This window comes from Eulemur rufifrons, chromosome 8 (assembly GCF_041146395.1).
Source record: "Eulemur rufifrons isolate Redbay chromosome 8, OSU_ERuf_1, whole genome shotgun sequence".
Lineage (NCBI taxonomy): Eukaryota > Metazoa > Chordata > Mammalia > Primates > Lemuridae > Eulemur > Eulemur rufifrons.
In genome coordinates this window covers 101,992,028-102,011,385 of record NC_090990.1, presented here as the reverse complement: position 1 = coordinate 102,011,385, position 19,358 = coordinate 101,992,028, and the positions used below count along the sequence as shown (strand labels likewise).

Below are 19,358 nucleotides of genomic sequence, written 5' to 3'. Positions count from 1 at the left end.
AAGGCCACAGCCTAATCAGGATCATTTAGATCATTAAAAGTACACCATAATTAACAGTCAATTTATTATTGGAGCTGTCATGTCAACACATAGATGGGCAGAACAAAGTTAGAATGTGGTATCTTAAACAATAGCAATTGAGTTCCGGTGACGAAAGAAAGAGAAGCATGCAGTTCTTCATGGCAGAGGTGATGCTACTGGTCCAGGGTCAACAGCGAAGCTCTGAGTTATTCTCCTAGGAGCAGAATTGCTTCAAGCAATTCAAGCAATTCTGCTCTCCACGAACTCTTTCCTGGCCTTGGTGTCCAAGGGAAGCCCAAGTCGAAGTAAGGATGTGCTATTATATGAGAAAACAACAAAAAAGGCAGCATCACCTTCTATACTTTATGTAACTATTCCCTCTTCATATGCCTGTGAAATAGGTATTACTATTCTTATTGATAGACACGGTAACTGAGGGTCAGAAAGCTTGATCATGCCATAGTCAACAAATATTTACTGAGTGCCTCCCACGTGCAGGTACTGCATTAAGTGGTATGACTTTGTCTGAGGTGACACAGCTGGCAAGTAGTAAAGGGAACACCCAACCCCAATCACCTCAAGTCTGTTCTATTCCATGGCTGCCCCTCAGGCCAAGGTCAGTGTTGCAACACAACACCACTGGACATCAGAGCCAAAGGGCCATGGTCTACATCCTTAGTTTGCTCCTCTGCAAGAAAAGTCAGTATTGATGATCTTTCTTAAATTTTTTCAGACACCTACTGTCTGCAGGGACAAATCAAAGTATCCACCAGTGTCACATTAGTTACAGCACTGTCCATGCTGTACAGTCCAGAACTGGGTGTTGGGGCCTCGTCCACCCTTATAGCCCAGTGGGCTGAACAGAAACACCCCATGAAGCACATGTGAAACCCTAGAGATTTTTGGCAAAGGAGGAACAGATTCTAAAGTTCTGAGGATTTCCAGAGCAATGGGATTAGAAGCCAAACAGTGGGATTTCAACGGCCCAACTTCTGGGACAAAAGACTGAAATCTCCAGTTTAACTCTGTCAGGCCACCTCAAGAGTCTGGGACCTATCCCTCAAGCACAGCCCTCTGGTTGCCTGGCATGTGTGCCATGCCAGAGGCTTTGGAAACAATGTCTGCCATCCGCTCTGGCTAGCCGTCCCCACTGACCAACCACACTGTTGCATCAGAGAAGGGGCCAGTCACACACTAGGTTGCCTATCTCAAGAATGCCAAAATCTTCATGAATGGGCCACCCTGTGCCTGCAATCACAGGGAGGTGGGGCTGACAGCCATGGGTCACGTAACTAATGCCAAACACAAAATCCTGGCCTCAATCACAATAGATGAGTCATGGTTCATGGTTCTCAGATGGTATATAACTTCGGGAGTTCACTGCTCCTCACATCACCAGCATCTTCTCACTCACCCTTCCTGGTGCTTCGGGTAAGTGTGGGTTCTAGTGGTTCTCTCATCCTCTCAGCTGGTTTTGCCCAGGCCTGCACAAGTTAGGTGAACCAGAGCCTCTCTCCCCTTTGGGAGGTACAGGACCTCTGCCTTGCCAACTGTGCTCACATCAGGAAAGGGGAGGGGGACTTCTGCCATGCAGGTGGTGTTTCTGATCTTCTGGATAGAATGCGAACTCCACAAAGATAAGACTGTCTCCTGGGCCAGGCGCGGTGGCTCACGCCTGTAATCCTAGCACTCGGGGAGGCCAAAGTGGGAGGATCTCTTGACCTCAAGAGTTGAGACCAGCCTGAGCATAAGCCAGACCAGTGGCCCGTGCCTGTAGTCCCTGCTACTCTGGAGGCTGAGGCAGGAGCCTTGAGCCAGGAGTTTGAGGATGCAGTGAGCTATGATGATGCCTCTTCACTCTACCCAGGGCAATGGAATGAGACTCTGTCTCAAAGAAAAAAAAAAAAAAAAGATAAGACTGTATCCTGCCTCTCTGGTTCCCTCACAGAGGCAGGCATAGTGCTGGGCACAGAGGAAGGACTCTACAGAGGCTGTCCAAGGCAGCCTGTGCATGGGCTGAGTGGACCTCATGAAGCTATCAGGAAGAGAGGCTGAGTCCAGCCTCAGAGAGCAGGGAGAATGATTCAGAGAAAGTTACAGATGGGAGGGATTTTAGCAGCCACAGAACCCCAATTCCTGTTTTACAGAGGCAGAAGTTCTGAGAGGTAAATGACTTATGAGATGTTGGGATACAACTTCCTGCTAATTACAGTCCCCTCTACCAAGCTTGGACTTAAGCAAATCATAAAAGTCATGGCTGATATCTTCTGGTCATAGATGTTGGTCCAAAGGACCATCAGAGTCCTTTCTCCTGTTTCCAGACAGGACCATGGCAGAGCTTGTCTTTTCTAACAAATAGCCACTGAATCTTGGCCTACCTCAGTGGGTCAGACCAAGGACTTTTGCAGAGAATGGAATACAGCAGCCCCTCACAGAATGGAGACCGACAAACCTCCTTCTGTTGTGCTGGGAATGGGGTAAAATCCCCCAACCTAGGTAGAGGTTTGCGGTAAATTTTCTATTTGCACTCAGAGAATCAATGTTGGCATTGGAAGAGACCTAAGAGATGAAGTGTTCAAACCCTCTCATTTTATAGAAGGTGGTAAACAGGCGGAAGTGTGGGTGATCTGCCCCAAAATTATACAACAGAGATCAGAGGCAGAGCTGGAAGAGGGAGAATGGGCACCACTAATTGGGCTATTTAAAGTTTGGTGAAGACTTTCTGCCGAGGTGGGAGGGCGGGGGCGCAGAGAGGGGAACTAAACCCTTCCAAAAGCAGCAATCCTAGAAGTCCCAGCTGACAGCTCTCCAGGCACCTGGAGAGCACGGAGCCTGGTCCAGGCAGGTTGCTAGGAGGGTGGTGGTTGTTGCCATGGATGCGGCTGCATCTTGCCGCTGGTTCAGTGATGCTCTCGTCTCCTTCCAGATTCCCCTTCCTCCTGAGACAAGATGTCTCACCAAAGAAAGCAGCCCACTCCCCAGCCCCCAGTGGGCTTCGGGAAGACCTCCGGCGGAGGCGGAGGTGGCGGCAGCGGAGGTGGCGGTGGCGGCGGCGGCAGCGGCTGTGGCTTCCACAGCGGCGGCGGCGACGGTGGCTGTGGCTTCCATAGCGGCGGCGGTGGTGGATTCGGGGGCTGCGGTGGTGGTGGCTCCAGTGGTGGCGGCTCCGGAGGGAGCGTCAAGTACTCCGGCGGCGGCGGCGGCGGCGGCGGCGGCTCCGGCTCCGGCTGTGGAGGCGGCTACTCTGGTGGCGGCGGCGGCTACTCCGGCGGCGGCTCCAGCTGTGGTGGGGGCTCCGGTGGGGGCTCTGGTGGGGGCGTGAAGTACTCCGGCGGCGGCGGCGGCGGCGGCTCCTCCGGGGGCGGCAGCGGCTGCTTCTCCTCCGGCGGCGGCGGCTACTCTGGCGGCGGCGGCTCCAGCTGTGGAGGGGGCTCCGGCGGGGGCTCCGGTGGGAGCGTCAAGTACTCTGGCGGCGGTAGCGGCGGCTCCTCTGGGGGCGGCAGCGGCTGCTTCTCCTCCGGCGGCGGCTCCTCCGGGGGCAGCAGCGGCTGCTTCTCCTCTGGCGGCGGCGGCTCCGATTTCTGCGGCGGCTCCTCCGGCGGCGGCGGCTCCTCGGGCCAGGTGGTCCAGTGCCAGAGCTATGGAGGAGTCTCTAGTGGCGGCTCCTCCGGGGGCGGCAGTGGCTGCTTCTCCTCTGGCGGCGGCGGCGGCGGCTCCGGTTTCTGCGGCGGCTCCTCCGGCGGCGGCGGCGGCCACTCAGGCGGCGGCTCCAGCTGCGGCGGCGGCTCCTCCGGCGGCGGCGGAGGCGGCGGCTACAGCTCGCAGCAGACCACCCAGACCTCGTGCGCGCCCCAGCAGAACTACGGAGGGGGCTCGTCCGGCGGCGGCTCCTCAGGGGGCAGCGGCTGCTTCTCCAGTGGTGGCGGCGGCTCCTCCGGGGGCGGCGGCTGCTTCTCCAGTGGCGGCGGCGGATCCTCAGGGGGCGGCGGCGGCTGCTTCTCCAGCGGTGGTGGCAGCTCTGGCTGCGGAGGTGGTTCCTCCGGGGGCGGCGGAGGCTCCAGCTGTGGCGGTGGCTCCTCAGGGGGAGGCTCCGGGAGTGGCAAGGGCGTCCCGGTCTGCCACCAGACCCAGCAGAAGCAGGCGCCTACCTGGCCATGCAAATAAGTGCCCCAGGATGCCGTGGAGGCAAAGGAGCTGGAGGTGTTCTCTGTGGGCGCCGATGGGCTTAGTGCTCTCATGATATTGCCAAATCCTTCACATCTTAACCTACGTAGAAGAAGCCATTGAGTTCTCAAGCTGCATCTTGTTCTGCAGTTTTTCCTTCTTGGTTTCTGTACAACTACCTCCCAACATCTTCGTTGAATAAATTTGCAATTCATGAGAATCTCTGGGTCTCCAGAAGTCTTTGCAACTTCCAATGCATCCATTTCATTCAATTCTTTACCTTTCCTACATTCACTCACCCATACTTTCATTCAACAAACATACCCACTCTATTGGCGGGAGGATGAGTGAATAGATGGTAGTCAGCAGGAGAGGGAGGAACGACTGACAATGATCAAAGATGCGAATACTCTGGTTTATGGCTCAAAATCATGACGTTATTCCAAACACAAAGATCCTGGAAAGAGACTTCAATAAACAGCCCTCCGTGGATTGGGTAGCCACTGTGGATCTCCTCACTGAACTCTGGACTTTTTTAGGACAAGCTGCTCTGGAAAGACACTTTCTCTCATAGTCCAGAGCCTACTTTTCAAGGTCTCCTCTGAGGACGGCAGTGGTTGCTTCTCCAGGTTGACTGCACATTGGTAGCACTAGCTTATGCTCCAGACTGACAGGAGAAGGAATAACCATATCAAATATTTATGATTCTCTACAGTGTGTAAGGCACTTACTAGGCACCTGTAGGGACAGGAGGAAGTTGGGGAGTTGTCTCCTGCTCTTTTGAAGGAGCTCCATCCATCTTAGGAAGATACAACATACATATATTGAGATGTTGAACATCAGCACCAGAAAGGTCATGAGAAAACACAGGAAACTTTCCAATTAATAAGGAAGATGCTGAAGTTGCTCTAAGTGCTTTGTTAATTACATAGCCCTCAAAAGAAAGGAGAACATCAGCCCTGCCAGGAACTTTCCAGGTTCTGTTTCATATCCTAATTTTACCAGCTCTAGGTGAATGCCAATTTATTGATTTACTCAAAGCAAAACTCCTGCTACATCAAAAAGCCAAGTTACCCTTCCTACTCAGTCACTGCTAGAAAAACAAAAAGATAAATTCTCCTTCTCCAACTCTTCCATTTAGAATCACCACCACCTTCATCATTTTGCATCAGTAACTTACAGAGATCAGAATAGATAGCAGCCTTAAAGATCCAGTAGTCCAACTACTGCATTATTTTTATGTTTTTTAACAAATGAAAGTCAACCTTTCAATTCTGGACAAGATGGAGGAGATATATTTCTTGCTATTGCTCCTATTAAGTAAAACTAAAATCTCTGGACATAATATATAAAACAAACATAAGAAGACTTTGAAAGGTAGAGAGAAGAAGGCAGAGGTAGCTACAGTCCTCAGAACTTAAATGATTGACATGGGGTATTCTTTTTACTCCTATGTTTACCATTTTAGACACTCAAAAATCTGCAACCAAGAAGTTCTTACAGGTGCAAATAAAAAATAGCCCCAAGCAAATCTCCTTTCTTTACCAAAGGACCAGAAAAGGGGTGGCCTAGCAAGACAGACATCTTTTTGACAATATTTTCACTCCTTCAGCCAAACACCATGGAAAAAAATATGAATAGGAATCCTGGATTTACATTATGGGAAGAATCCACATGGACTTACCAAGTGGTTAGAAGATGGCACAACCCCCGTTACCTCACTGGTATGATAACAGAAGAGGTCTGCTATAATAGAAGATTGAAATAAGGTCCAGGATATTACATAATATAATACCCAAAGTGTCCATCACTCAATAAAAAAAAATCACTCATTATGCCAAGAACCAGGAAAATCTCAATTTTAATGATAAAAGAACCAATCAATAGATACCAACAGTGAAATGACACAGATTTTGGGATTATCTGTCAGAGATTTTAAAGAATGCACTATAAAAATGCTTTATTAAGAAATCACAAACACATTTGAAACAAATGAGAAAATTGAAACTCTCAGCAAGTAAATAAAAGATATAAAAAACAACCAAGTGGAAACTTTAGAACTAAAAAACATAATAACCTATTGTAGAAATGAATTTTAGAACTGAAAAAAAAAACTCATTGGATAGGCTCAATAGCAGAATGCAGATGACAGAGTAAAGAATCAATGAACTCAAAAATAGATCAATAGAAATTATCTAATCTCACAATAGAGAAAACAGACTGGGAGGAAAAAAACAGAGCCTCAAGAACCTGTAGAACAACAAAAGAGCTAATATTTGCATCATCAGAGTCCCAGAAGAAGAGGATACTGAAAACTATTAAAAGAAATAATGGCTCAAAATTATCCAAATTTGGTGAAAATAATAAACCTACAGATTCAAGAAGATGAGTGAACCTCAGTCAGGATAAACCCAAAGAAATCCACACCAAGAAACATTATAATCAAATTTCTGAAAACTAAAGACAGACAAAAATATCTTGAAAGCAGATAGAGAAAAATGATACATCATGTATAGGGGAACTATAATTTGAATGACAGCACATTTCTTGTCCAAAAATATGAAGGCCAGAAAGGAATGGACCACATTTTTCAAGTGCTAGAAGAGAACTGTCAACCTAGAATTCTGTATCCAGAATTCTACCTTCTTCAAAAATGAAGGCAAAACAAAGATAGTTTCATGTGAAAGAAAAATAAGAAAATTTGTTGTCAGCAGACCATCCTAAAAAGAATGGCTACTGGAAATTCTTCAAAAAATAAATGATCAAAGAAGCCAATTTAGAACATCAGAAATAAAAAAAGAACAATGTGAAGTGTAAAATTATAGGTAAACGTAGGACAATCTCCTTTTCTTCTGAGTTTTTTAAAATTGTATTTGATAGTTGAAACAATAACCATAGCATTGATGTGATCTCAATATATGTAGAGAAAAATGTTAAGACAGTTATATAATAAATGAAAGATTAAAGGGATCTAAATGGAGGTAATGTCTGCATTTCATTCAAAATGATAAAATGTTCATATCAATACATGGTGATAAGTTATGTGTACATAATGTAATGCCTACAGCAGCCACTAAAAAAAAATGTGTGTATACAAAGAGATTTACTCAAAAACACTTTAGATAAATAAGAATGAAATTCTTAAAAAATGAAAGTAAATTTTTATTGTAGTATAGCATGCATCTATATAAGAGCACAGATTATAAAAGGCAGATCAGTTAATTTTTACCAAGTGAACTCATCCAGTAATGAAACCTCAGAAGCCTTCTTTATGCCCCTCTCAGTCATTAACTCCCCTAAAGATACCATTCAATTAATTTTGCTTGGTTTTCAAGGTTATATAAATATAACTCTATAGTATGTGGATTTTAATTTTTTATTTTTAATTGACAAATAAAAATTATATCTATTGTGTACAACATGTTTTTAAATATGTATACATTGTGGAATGGCTAAATAGAGCTAATTAACATATGCTTTATCTCACAGACTTATAATTTTTTTGTGGTGAGAACATTTAAAATCTACTCTCAGCAATTTATGAGAATACAATACATTGCTTTTAGCTATAGTCACCATGTTGTACAACAGTTCTCTTGAACTTATTCCACCTATCTAACTGAAATTTTGTATTCTTTGACCAACATCTCCCCAGTGCTGACCACCCTCAGTCCTTGGTAACCACCATTCTATTCTCTATTTCTATGAGTTCAACTTTACTAGATTCCACAGATAAGTGAGATCATGTGGTATTAGTCTTTCTGTGCCTGGACTATTTCACTTAACATAATGGCCTCCAGGTTCACCCATATTATCCCAAATAACAGAATTTCCTTCTTTTTTAAGGTTGAATAGTATTCTACTATGCATATATACCACATTTTCTTTACTCATGCATCTGCTTATAGCCACTTAAGTTGATTCCATAGATTGGCTACTCTGAATAATGCTGCAATGAACATGAGAGTGCAGATATCTCTTCAACATACTGGTTTATTTCCTTTGGATATATACTCAGTGGTAGAATTGCTGGACCATATGGTAGTTCTATTTCTAATTTTTTGAGGAACCTCAATATTGTTTTTCATAATGACTGTACTAATTTACATTCCCATGAATCATGTGCAAGGATTCCCCTTTTCTCCACATCCTCTCCAACACTTGTTATCTTTTATCTGTTTGATAATAGCTATTCTAACAAGTGTGTCCCCTCCAAAATTTTGGTGTTGAAACTTAATGGCCAATGTGATAGTATTAAGAGGTGGCCCTTCTCATACAGAGTGATACGGTGAACAATTGGAAACTCAGAAGGGAAGAAGGTCGGAGGGAGTGAGGGAAGAAAAACTACCTATATGGTGCAATGTACATTATTCAGGTAACAAGTACACTAAGAACCCACTATACAATCCATTCATGTAACCAAAAACCACTTGTACCCCTAAATCTATTGAAATTAAAAAAAAAAGAAGTGGGCCCCCTACAAGGTGATCAGGCCATGAGGGTTCTTCCCATGTGAATGGGATTAAGGATTAAGGTACTCATAAAAGAGAATTCACACAGCATTCACCCTACTTACCATTCCATTTTCTGCTATGAGAAGACACAGTGTTCCTTCCCTCCAAAAGATGCAGGAACAAGCACCATCTTGGAAGCAGACAGCAGCCCTCAGCAAACAACCAAACCTGTTGGTGCCTTGATCTTGGATTTCCCAGCCTCAAAAACTGCGAGAAATAAATTTTTGTTCTTCATAAATTACCCAGTCTCAAGTATTTTGTTATAGCAGCACAAACCAAGATGGAGGTTATGTGTCATTGTGGTTTTAATTTGCATTTCTTGATGATTAGTGATTTTGAGCATTTTTTATATACCTGTGGCCCATTTATGTGTCTTCTTTTGAGAAATGTCTATGCAAATCCTTTGCCCATTTTTTATTTGGGTTATATTTTATTATTATTGAGTTGTTTGAGCTCCTTATATATTTTAGATACTAACCCCTTATAAGATGTATGGTTTGCAAATATTTTCTCCCATTCCTTAGGTTGTCTCATCACTCTATTGATTGTTTTCTTGGCTATGCAGAAGCTTTTTTGTTTGCTCTAATCTTACTTGTCTATTTTTACTTTTGTTGCCTGTGCTTTGGGGTTCATATCCAAAGAAATCATTGCCCAGACCCATGTCATGAAGCTTTTCTTCTAAGTTTTCTTCTAGTAGTTGTATAGTTTCAGGTCATACATTTAAGTATTTTATCCATTTTGAGTTGATTTTTGTATATGGTGTGAGATACGGTTCTAATTTCATTCTCTCGCATGTGGATATCCAGTTGTACCAATAATATTTATTGAAGAGACTGCCCTTTCCCCATTGTATGTTCTTGGTATGTTGGTCAAAAATTGACCATAAATGCATGGATCTATTCTATTTCTTTGGTCTATGTGTCTTTCCAATTTGAATGTCTTTTATTTATTTCTCTTCCCCAATTGCGCTAGCTAGGACAATGTTGAATAGGACTACAATGTTTAATAGAAGTGGCAAAACTGAGCATCTTTGTCTTGTTCCTGGTCTTAGGAGAAAAGCTTTCAATTTTCACCACTCATTATTTTAGCTGGGGTTCATCAAAAATGACCTTTATTGTGCTGAGATACATTCCCTCTGAAATATCTAATGTGTTGAGAGTTTTTATCAAGAAAGGATGTTGAGTTCAATGAATGCTTTTTCTGCATCTATTGAGATGATCATATGGTTTTTGTTCTTCGTTCTGTTCATATGGTATAGATTTGCATTTGTTGAACCATCCTTGCATCTCTGTGCTAAATTCCACTTGATCATGGTGAATGACCCTTTCAACGTGCTGTTGAATTCAGTTTGCTAGTATTTGGTTGAGGAGTTTTGCATCTATGTTCATAGGGATATTAGCCTCTAATTTTCTTTTCTTGTGGTGTTCTGTCTGGCTTTGGTATCATGGTAGTGCTAGCCTCATAAAATGAGTTTGGAAGTATTCCCTGGTCTTCGATTTTTGGAAGAGTTTAAGAAGGATTGCTATTAGTTCTTCTTTAAGTGTTTGGGTAGAATTCAGCAGTGAAGCCATTGGGTCCTGGAAATTTCTTTGATGGGAGACTTTTTATGACTGATTCAATCTCCTTTCTAGTTATTAGTCTATTCAGATTTTATATTCATTTGTGATTCAGTTTTGTAGTTTGACTATTTCTAGGAATTTACCCTTTTCTTCTAAGTTATTCAATTTGTTGGTGTGTAATTGTTTATGGTAGTTTCTTATGATCCTTTGTATTTCTATTTTATGAGTTGTAATGTCTCCCCTTTCATTTTTTATATTATTTATTTGAATTTTCTGTTTTTTCCTAATTAGTCTAGCTAAAGGTTTGTTAATTTTATCTTTGAAAAAAAACAACTCAAGTTTTGTTGATCTTTTCTGTTGTTTTTCTCGTCTCTATTTCATTTACTTCTGCTATGATCCTTCTTATTTTCATTCTCCTGCTAACTTTGGATTTAATTTGTTCTTGTTTTTCTAGTTCCTTGAGGTGTAATGTTAGGTTGTTTATTCAGGATCTTTCTTCCTTTTTGAAAAAGGCATTTACTGCTATAAACTTCACTTATAGGGGTGCTTTTGCCACACCCTTTAAGTTTTGGCATGTTGTATTTCCATTTTTGTTTATCTCAAGATATTTTTTAATATTCATTTTAATTTTTTCATTGACCCATTTGTTGCTCCGGAGCATGTTATTTAATTTCCATGTATTTGTGATTTTTCAAAAATTCCTCCTGTTAATGATTTCTAGTTTCATACCACTGTGGTCAGAAAAGATACTTGATATTATTTTAATCTTCTTAAATTTGTTAAGACTTTGTTTTGTTATCTAACATATGATTTATCCTGTAGAACATTCCATGTGCACTTGAGAAGAATGTGCATTCTGCTTTTGTTGTATGTAATGTTCTGTATATGTCTGTTAGTTTCATTAGGTCTAGAATGTAGTTTAAGTCCAATGTTTTCTTATTGATATTTTGCCTAGATTATCTGTCCATTACTGAAAGTGGGGTATTGAAGTCATGTACTGTTATTATATGACAGTATCTATCTCTCACTTCAGATCTATTAATATTTGCTTAATATATTTACATGCTCTGATGTTTGGTGCATAAATATTTATAATTGTTATATCCTCTTGATGCATTGACCACTTTATCATTATATAATGACCTTCTTTGCCTCATTTTACAGTTTTTGACCTAAAGCCTATTTTATCTGATATAAGTATTGCCACTCCTTCTCTCTTTTCATTTCTATTGGCATGGAATATTTTTTCCATCCCTTCACTTTCAGTCTACATGTGTACTTCCAGGTGAAGTGAGTGTCTAGTAGGCAGTAATAGTTGGGTCTTGTTTTTTATCCATTTAGCCACTGTATGTATTTTGGTTAGAGAATTTGATCCATTTAAATTCAAGGTAATTACTGATAGGTAATAACTTACTGCCATTTTGCTAATTGTTTTATTGTTTTACTGTAGATTCTTTGTTATTTTCTTTCTCTGTTGCTGTCTTCCTTTGTGATTAAGTGATTTTCTCCAGTGGTATGCTTTGAGTCCTTGCTGTTTTACCTTTTTGTATATATACTATAAGTTTTTGCTTTGTGGGTTACCATGAGGTTTACGAAAACATCTTATACTTATAACAGGTTATTTTAAGCTGATAACAACTAACTTTGATCACATAAAAATAACTCTACAATTTTACTTCACCCTCATCCCACATTTTAAATTTTTGATGTCACAATTTACTGTTTATATTGTTTATCCCTTAATTATTGTAGCTATTATATTTAATAGTTTTGTCTTTTAATCATTATACTAAAAATATAGGTGATTTACATACCAGTACTACAGTACTCTAAATTTGACTGTGCATTTACTTTTACCAGTGAGTTTTATACTTTCATATGTTTTTGTATTACTAATTAACATTCTTTTCTTTCAGCTTAAAGAATTTCCTTTAGCATTTCTTGTAATATAGGTCTGGTCATGATGAACTCCCTTGGCTTTTGTTTATATGGGAAAGCATTTATCCCTCCTTCATTTCTAAAGTTCAGCTTTGCTGAGTATAGTATTCTTGGTTGACAGGATATTTTTGTGGTTTTTTTTTTCCCCCTTCATCTCTTGGTATATATTATCTCACTCTCTCCTAGCATGTAATCTTTCCACTGAGAAATCTGCCATCATCCTTATTGAAATTCCTTTTTATGTTATTTGCTTTTTTTCTCTTTCTGTTTTCAAGATCCTGTCTTTGTCTCTGATTTTTGACAGTTTGATTATAATAATCTTAGTTTTGCCTGCATTGAATCTGATTGAAGATCTTTGACCTTCCTGTACCTGGATATTTACATCTCTCTCCAAATTTGTAGACTTTTCTGCTATTTTTTCTTTACATAAGCTTTCTACCCCATTTGTCTTTCTCTCCTCCTTCATAAACTCCTATAACTTGAATATCTGCTCTTTTGATGCTGTCCCATAAATCCCATAGCTTTCTTCATTTCCTTTCAATCTTTTTTCTTTTTTCTACCCTGACTGCATATTTTCAAATAATCTGTCTTGGAGTTCACAGATTCTTTCTTCTGCCTAATTAGTTCTGCTGCTCCCTATTGCATTTTTCATTCCATTCATTCTATTTTTCAGCTCCAGAATTTCTGCGGTTTTTTAATCTGATTTTAGTCTTTCTGCTAAATTTCTTGTTTTGCTCATCTATTGTTTTCCCAATTTTATTTAATTGTTTCTGTGTATTTTCTTAAAATTTGCTAAGCTTTCTTAAAACAAATTATTTTGAATTCTTTGTCAGGCAGTTCATATATCTCTGTGTTTTTGAAGTCAGCTACTGAGTGATTATTGTGTTCTTTAGATGATGTTCTGTCTCCTTGATTTTTCATGTTTCTTTTTGTCTTATGTTGATGTCTGTGAATTTGAAAAAGTAGGGACTTATTCTGGACCTGTTGGTTGGGTCTGTAGGGATGGGTCTGGAGCCCGTATCTGTGGGGGCCAGCCTGAAACCTGAGTCCACAGGGGGTTACTTGGTACCTGGGGTGGGCCTTGAACTGGAGTCTGCAGGGGATAGCCAGAGATGAGATGGGCCCAGTGCCTGGGTCTACTGGAATCAGCCAGGAGCCTAAGTCCATTAGGTGAAGGCCTTGGTCCTGGGTCCACAGGGGCTGGTCTGGAGTTCAGGTCTTCAGGGGTGGTACTCATGGAGCCTCAGTCCTTAGGATCCAGCCTGACACCAAGGTCTACTTGGGTGAGCCTGGATTCTGAAGCATGCCTGGATTCTGGGTCCTCTAGAACCTGGAGCCATGGGGACCAGCCTGGATCCTGGTGCTAGCTCAGTGCTAGGGCCAGCACAGAGCCTGGGTCTGAGGGGCTTGTCTAGAACCTAGGATCATGAGTGTAGGCCTGGTGCCTAGAGCCATGAGGTGTGATCTGGAGCCTGGGGTCTCAAGGGCCAGCCTGGGACCTAGGTGCACAGAGGAAAACTTAGAGCTTGGGTGTGTTGTGGTCAATCCACACTTGGGGCTACTGGGACAGGCCTGGACCCTGGTTTTGGTGGAGCATAAGGCCATAGGGACTGGCCTGGAGGGTGAGGCCATGGAGATTGACCTGTCACTAGGCAGACCTGGAGCTTGTGTCCATGGGTTCCTGCCTAGTGTTTAAGGCCAGGAATGCCTATCTGGTACTAGGGTGGGCCTGAAGACTGGGGCCATAGGGACTGGCTTGGCACTTGGCACTGGGTGGAACTGGATTCTGCCTGCAGGGAATAGCCTGGAGGCTTAATCTGCATATTGCAGCTTGATGGCTAGTGCTTCAGGGGCCAGCCTAGCCTTGTGATAGGCCTGGAGTCTGATTCCGTGGGGGCTGACATGGTGCTAAGGTGGACCCAAAGCCTGGGGCTTCTGAGGCCTACCTGTACTGGGGTCATTCTGGAAGCTAGGGCCACCGGGGTTAGTATGGCACTGGGACAAGCCCAGAGACTGAGTTTACTGGGCAGGCCTGGAGCCTGGGGCTACAACATCCTGCCTCATGCCAGGACAGGCATGGAGGTTCAGTCTATGGCTACTAGTCTGTAATCTGGAACCATGGGAGCCTGCCTGGTGCTCAGTTTTACTTGGGTGGGACCAGTTTTAGGGTCCAAGGTAAAGTCTGGACTTTCCTCTCCTTCACCCATACAGAGTATATCTCTTTACACACTACATTGCCTGAGGTTGGGGGAGAGATGACATAGGTAATGTAAAACTATCCTTCCTACACTCCTTTTTTTTTTTTTAATTTCAGCTCATTATGGGGGTACAAAAGTTCAGGTTATATATATTGCCCATGCATGCCTCCCCATCCCCCCAAGTCTGAGCTTCAAGTGTGTCCATTCCCTAGACAGTGCACATTGCACTCATCATGTAGGTATGCACTCATCCCCTCCCTCCACTCCCATCCCCCCATTCAGAACTTCAAGCATGTCCATTCCCCAGACAGTGCGCATTCACACTCATCATGTAGGTATACACCTATCCCCTCCCCCCACCACTACCTCTGTCCGATACCCAATTAGTGTTATTCCCAAATGTGCACTCAGGGAAACCAGTTTGCTGGTGAGTACATATGGTGCTTATTTTTCCATTCTTGGGATACTTCACTTAACAGAACGGATTCCAACTCTCTCCAGGAGAACCAAAGAGATGCCATATCGCCATTATTTCTAATAGCTGAGTAATATTCCATGGTATACATATACCACATTTTGCTAATCCATTCATGAATTGATGGGCATTTGGGTCCTACACTCTTTAGTACAATCTTTTCTTATTTCTGTGCTTGACTCAGGTGTTATAAACTCTAATCTAGTCTCCTCAGCTCTTATGAAGGTATTTCCATGCATGGATATTTGTTCAAATTGATACTTCTGCAGGGAGATGAGCACTGGAGAGTCCTATTCTGCCATCTTGCTGACACTCATCCTTGACTATCTGATATGTGTTTTTTGTGTGTGGCTTCTTTTTTTCAGTATTACGTTTGTGAAATTAATTAATGTGTTTTATTTGAGCAGTAGAATTTTATTTTTCATTGTCGTATAGTTTACCAGTGTATAAATATACCATAGTTTGTCTTTTCTACTGTTGATTGGCATTTGGGTTGCTGTTTGCAGTTATTTGTTATCATGAGATTTGTACATGTTCAGCTTTGTTGGATACTGTCAGCTTTCCAAAGTGGTGCATCAGATTTCCTGATGGTGATGGTTTGCATCTCACTGACCCTTGGTTTTGACTCCTTTTGTTATAGCCTGGAGACTCTCAGGGTCAATGATCTATATTTAGCTTTCTACAAATCCAATGTTGATATGTTATGTTTTCATTATCACTCATTTCAAAATATTTTAATACATTTTGTGATATTTTCTTTAGCCTATGAGTTATTAAAAGTATGTTACCTTATTTCTAAATATCTCGGGATTTTCTAGATATATTAATGTTATTAATTTCTAATTTAATTCCATTGTGGTCAGAGAACATATTCTGTACAATTTCAGTCCTTTGAAATTTAGAGATGTTTTATGGCTCAGCATATGATGTATTTTTAAGACTGTTTCATGTACATTTTAAAAGAATGTGTATTCTACAGTTCTTGAGTATAAATCAAGTCGATTACTGGTTATAGTTTTGTTGAGTTTTTCTGACTCCTTGCTGATTTTTGCCTGCTAATTCTATCAATTACTGAGAGAAAGAAGTTAAAATTACCTACTATGATTTTTATTAAGTACATACGCATTTAGAATTGTTGTATCTTCCAGATGAAATATTATGAAATGTTTCCCTTTATCTATTATATCTTGTCTTGAAGTCCATTTTGTCTGATAGTAATACAGTCACTCTAGTTTTCTTATGCTTACTCTTTGCATGGTGTCTTTCCTCATATTGTTACTTTCAACCTCTCTGCATCTTCATATTTAAAATGCATCCCCTGTAAATATCACATAGTAGGGTCCTGGTTTTTAATCTATACTGAAAATTTCTGCTTATGGTTGTTTCCCTGAATGTAATGTGTCAATTTTCTTTGATTGGTTTTTAAATTTTTTTCTCTTCATGTTTGGTTTTCAGCCATTTGACTTAAAATAGGCCCTGACATCTAAACTAGTCAAACTCGCAGAAGCAGAGAGTAGAATTATAGTTGCCAGGAGGACGCCAAGCATAAGTATTGTCCAATTTTGCAGGGGCAATTTAAGCTAATGTGCCCCTCCCCACATACACCCATTCATTTAAAAAAAAAAAAAAGAAAGAAACCTCTTTTGCAAATATACTTGTGTTTTCTTTTACATCAGTCATTTATAAGAAATATGATATTATTCTTTGTAATGGACCTGTTGTGCTCTTCCCAGACACCCTGGATCACTTTAACCATTTCTATGTGACCATGCCCTATCTTCTGCATGCCTTGCTGCACACAGCTTGTATATGAAACTTTCAGGGGAGTGTCCTTGACACTGGAGCCTTCTAAGCATTGTTTATGTGATATTTGGTGGAGTGTTGTCTTGCAAGAGGATTGGGCTGTCTCTATTGACCAATCTCAGCTGCTTAATCACAAGCATCCTCGTCATTTTGTCCACCTGGTTGCAGTAGACATCTACTGTAATCCATTGACCAGGTTTCATGAAGCTGTAGTAGATAATACCAGCACTGGACCACCAAACACACACCATTAGATTTTTTTGATGAATATTTGGTTTTGGACTATGTTTCGGCACTTTATCTTTGTCCAACCATTGTGCCAAACACTTGTGATTCTCAAAAAGAACACATTTTTCATCACATGTAACAATACAAGGTAGAAATGGTTCACCTTTATGTCATGACACCAAAGAAAGGAAAGCTTCGAGATGATTTCTCTTCTGACATTCATTTAATTCCTGGGGAACCCATCTATTCAGCTTCTTTACCTTGTCAATTTCTTTCAAATGGTCCAATATTGTTGGAATAGTCACGTCAACCCTTGCTGCTGGTTCACGTTCATAGCAACGTGAACCCTTGAGATGGATTCACTTCCACTACAGCTTTCAGTTCATCATTATCGACCTTGGTCTCAGGTCACCCATGTGGCTCATTTTCAAGATTAAAATCACCAGAACAGAACTTCTCAAACTACTGATGTACTGTGCACTCATTAGACACATCCTTCCCAAATACTTCATTGATCTTTCGAGCTGTCTGTGCTGCACAGATTTCACGATGGAACTTATATTTGAATTTTTGACTTATCCATGGTTTCACAAAAAAAATTTGAAGGATAATCATAAGCCAAAACGTGTGTTTTAAACACTTTAGGATGTACCTTCACAATAAAAATAAAACAAAAAGTGTCAAAGTGAAATGTCAGAGATATCAACTATCAAACTTAGTACTTAAGGAAATCGGACATTTCATACTTAATAACCTAATATATTTATTTATTGCATTGTTCATGATATTTGAATTGTTTTTGGGCACAATGTTACCATGAAAATTTTTGTGCACATTTCTTTGCACATGTGTAACAGCTTCTTTGGAATTAGCAGAATTGCCAGGTTCCAGGGTATATACCTCTTCAACTTTACTAAGTTGCCCATACCATTTCTGGTTTTTTGTTTTGTTTTGTTTTGCTTTTTTTTTTTTAAGACAAAGTCTCACTCTCTTGCCCTGGGTAGAGAGAGTGCCGTGGCATCAGCCTAGCTCACAGCAACCTCCTGGGTTCAAGTGATCCTCTTGCCTCAGCCTCCTGAGTAGCTAGGACTACAGGTGCGTGCCAGGACACCGAATTTTTCTAATTTTAGTAGAGACAGGGTCTCCCTTTTGCTCAGGCTGGTCTTGAACTCATGGTCTCAAGCAATCCTTCCACTCAGCCTCCCAGAGTGCTAGGATTACAGGCATGAGCCACCAGCCCGGCCACCATTTGTTTTTCAAAGTGATTGTTAACAATTTACATTTCTTTATTTCTTTATTTCCAATCATTATGCTTCTAATTTCTTGCTCTTGTATTACTGCACTGGTTGAATATGTAGTAATAGTAGGCATTTCTGACTCATTTCTCATTTTTAAAAGAACACATTTAACACTATATCATTGAGTGTAATGGTTGCACTGAAATTTTTGTACATACTCCTTTTATATTTTAAAAATTTCCTTCTTTTACTAGGTGGCTAAGAATTCTTTTATAGATGTGGAAAATTGAAGTGATTCCATGGATTTCTTCTTTAATCTATTATTGGAGAGAATTACATTAATACCTATTTCTCATTTTGAATCAATTTTGCATGGCTGGGGTGAAATCAACTTATTGTATATTATTTTTATGCATTTCCAGATTTAGGTTCTAATAATTTTTTTAGGATTTTATATCTGTATACCTAGGAGAGATTGGCTTGCAATTTTTCTTCAGCCTTGCACAAAGCCTTTGCAACTTTATGTAAAAAATACTTCTGGGAAGACATCTGGCCAGCAACTGTCTGTCCAACTTCAGACTGGCACCACCCTTGTTATTGATCTTTGAAGCCAAGAATAATTTTCTCAAAAAAATTATGTAATCCTCCTTATTTTTTCTTTAAAGCTTTGAATATACACATAGTTTACTGTGGCACACATTATTTCTATTGCAATGCTCTATTTGCAAATAAATATTATTTTTTTTTTTTAGAAAGCTTCTCTATGGTTGTTATTTAGGTTTACAGAGGACTATGGCACTAGCAAAGCCTATCTTGACTAGTTCAACTTCCAACCAATATAACTTTCTACTACCTGACATATGGACTGCTGTGGACTGAACTGTGTCCCCACAAGATTACTGTTTTGAAGCCCTAACCCCCAATGTGATGGTATTTGGAGATGGGACCTTTGGGAGGCAATTAGGGTTAGAAGAGGTCATGAGTGCTGTGTCCTGGTCTGATAGGATTAGTGCCCTTATAAAGAAGACACACCAAATAACTTTTTCTTTCCCTCTCTCTCTTTTTCTCTCTCTCTCCCTCAACACAATGAGAAGGCAGCCATCTGGGAGCTAGAAAGAGAGCCATCACCAGAACCCAACCATGCTGGCACCCTGATCTCAAAGTTTCTAGCCTCCAGAATGGTGAGAAAATAAATAGTTGTTGTTTAAGCACCCAGTCTG

General features: G+C 41.0%; 1 protein-coding gene across 1 annotated transcript; it reads left to right on the top strand.

Annotated features, from left to right (window-relative positions):
• The first annotated feature begins 2,970 nt into the window (after positions 1-2,970).
• LORICRIN (loricrin cornified envelope precursor protein) lies at positions 2,971-4,185 on the top strand. Its single transcript, XM_069478733.1, has one exon. The coding sequence runs from the start codon at positions 2,971-2,973 to the stop codon at positions 4,183-4,185; it is 1,215 nt and encodes a 404-aa protein (XP_069334834.1).
• The last annotated feature ends 15,173 nt before the right edge of the window (positions 4,186-19,358 follow it).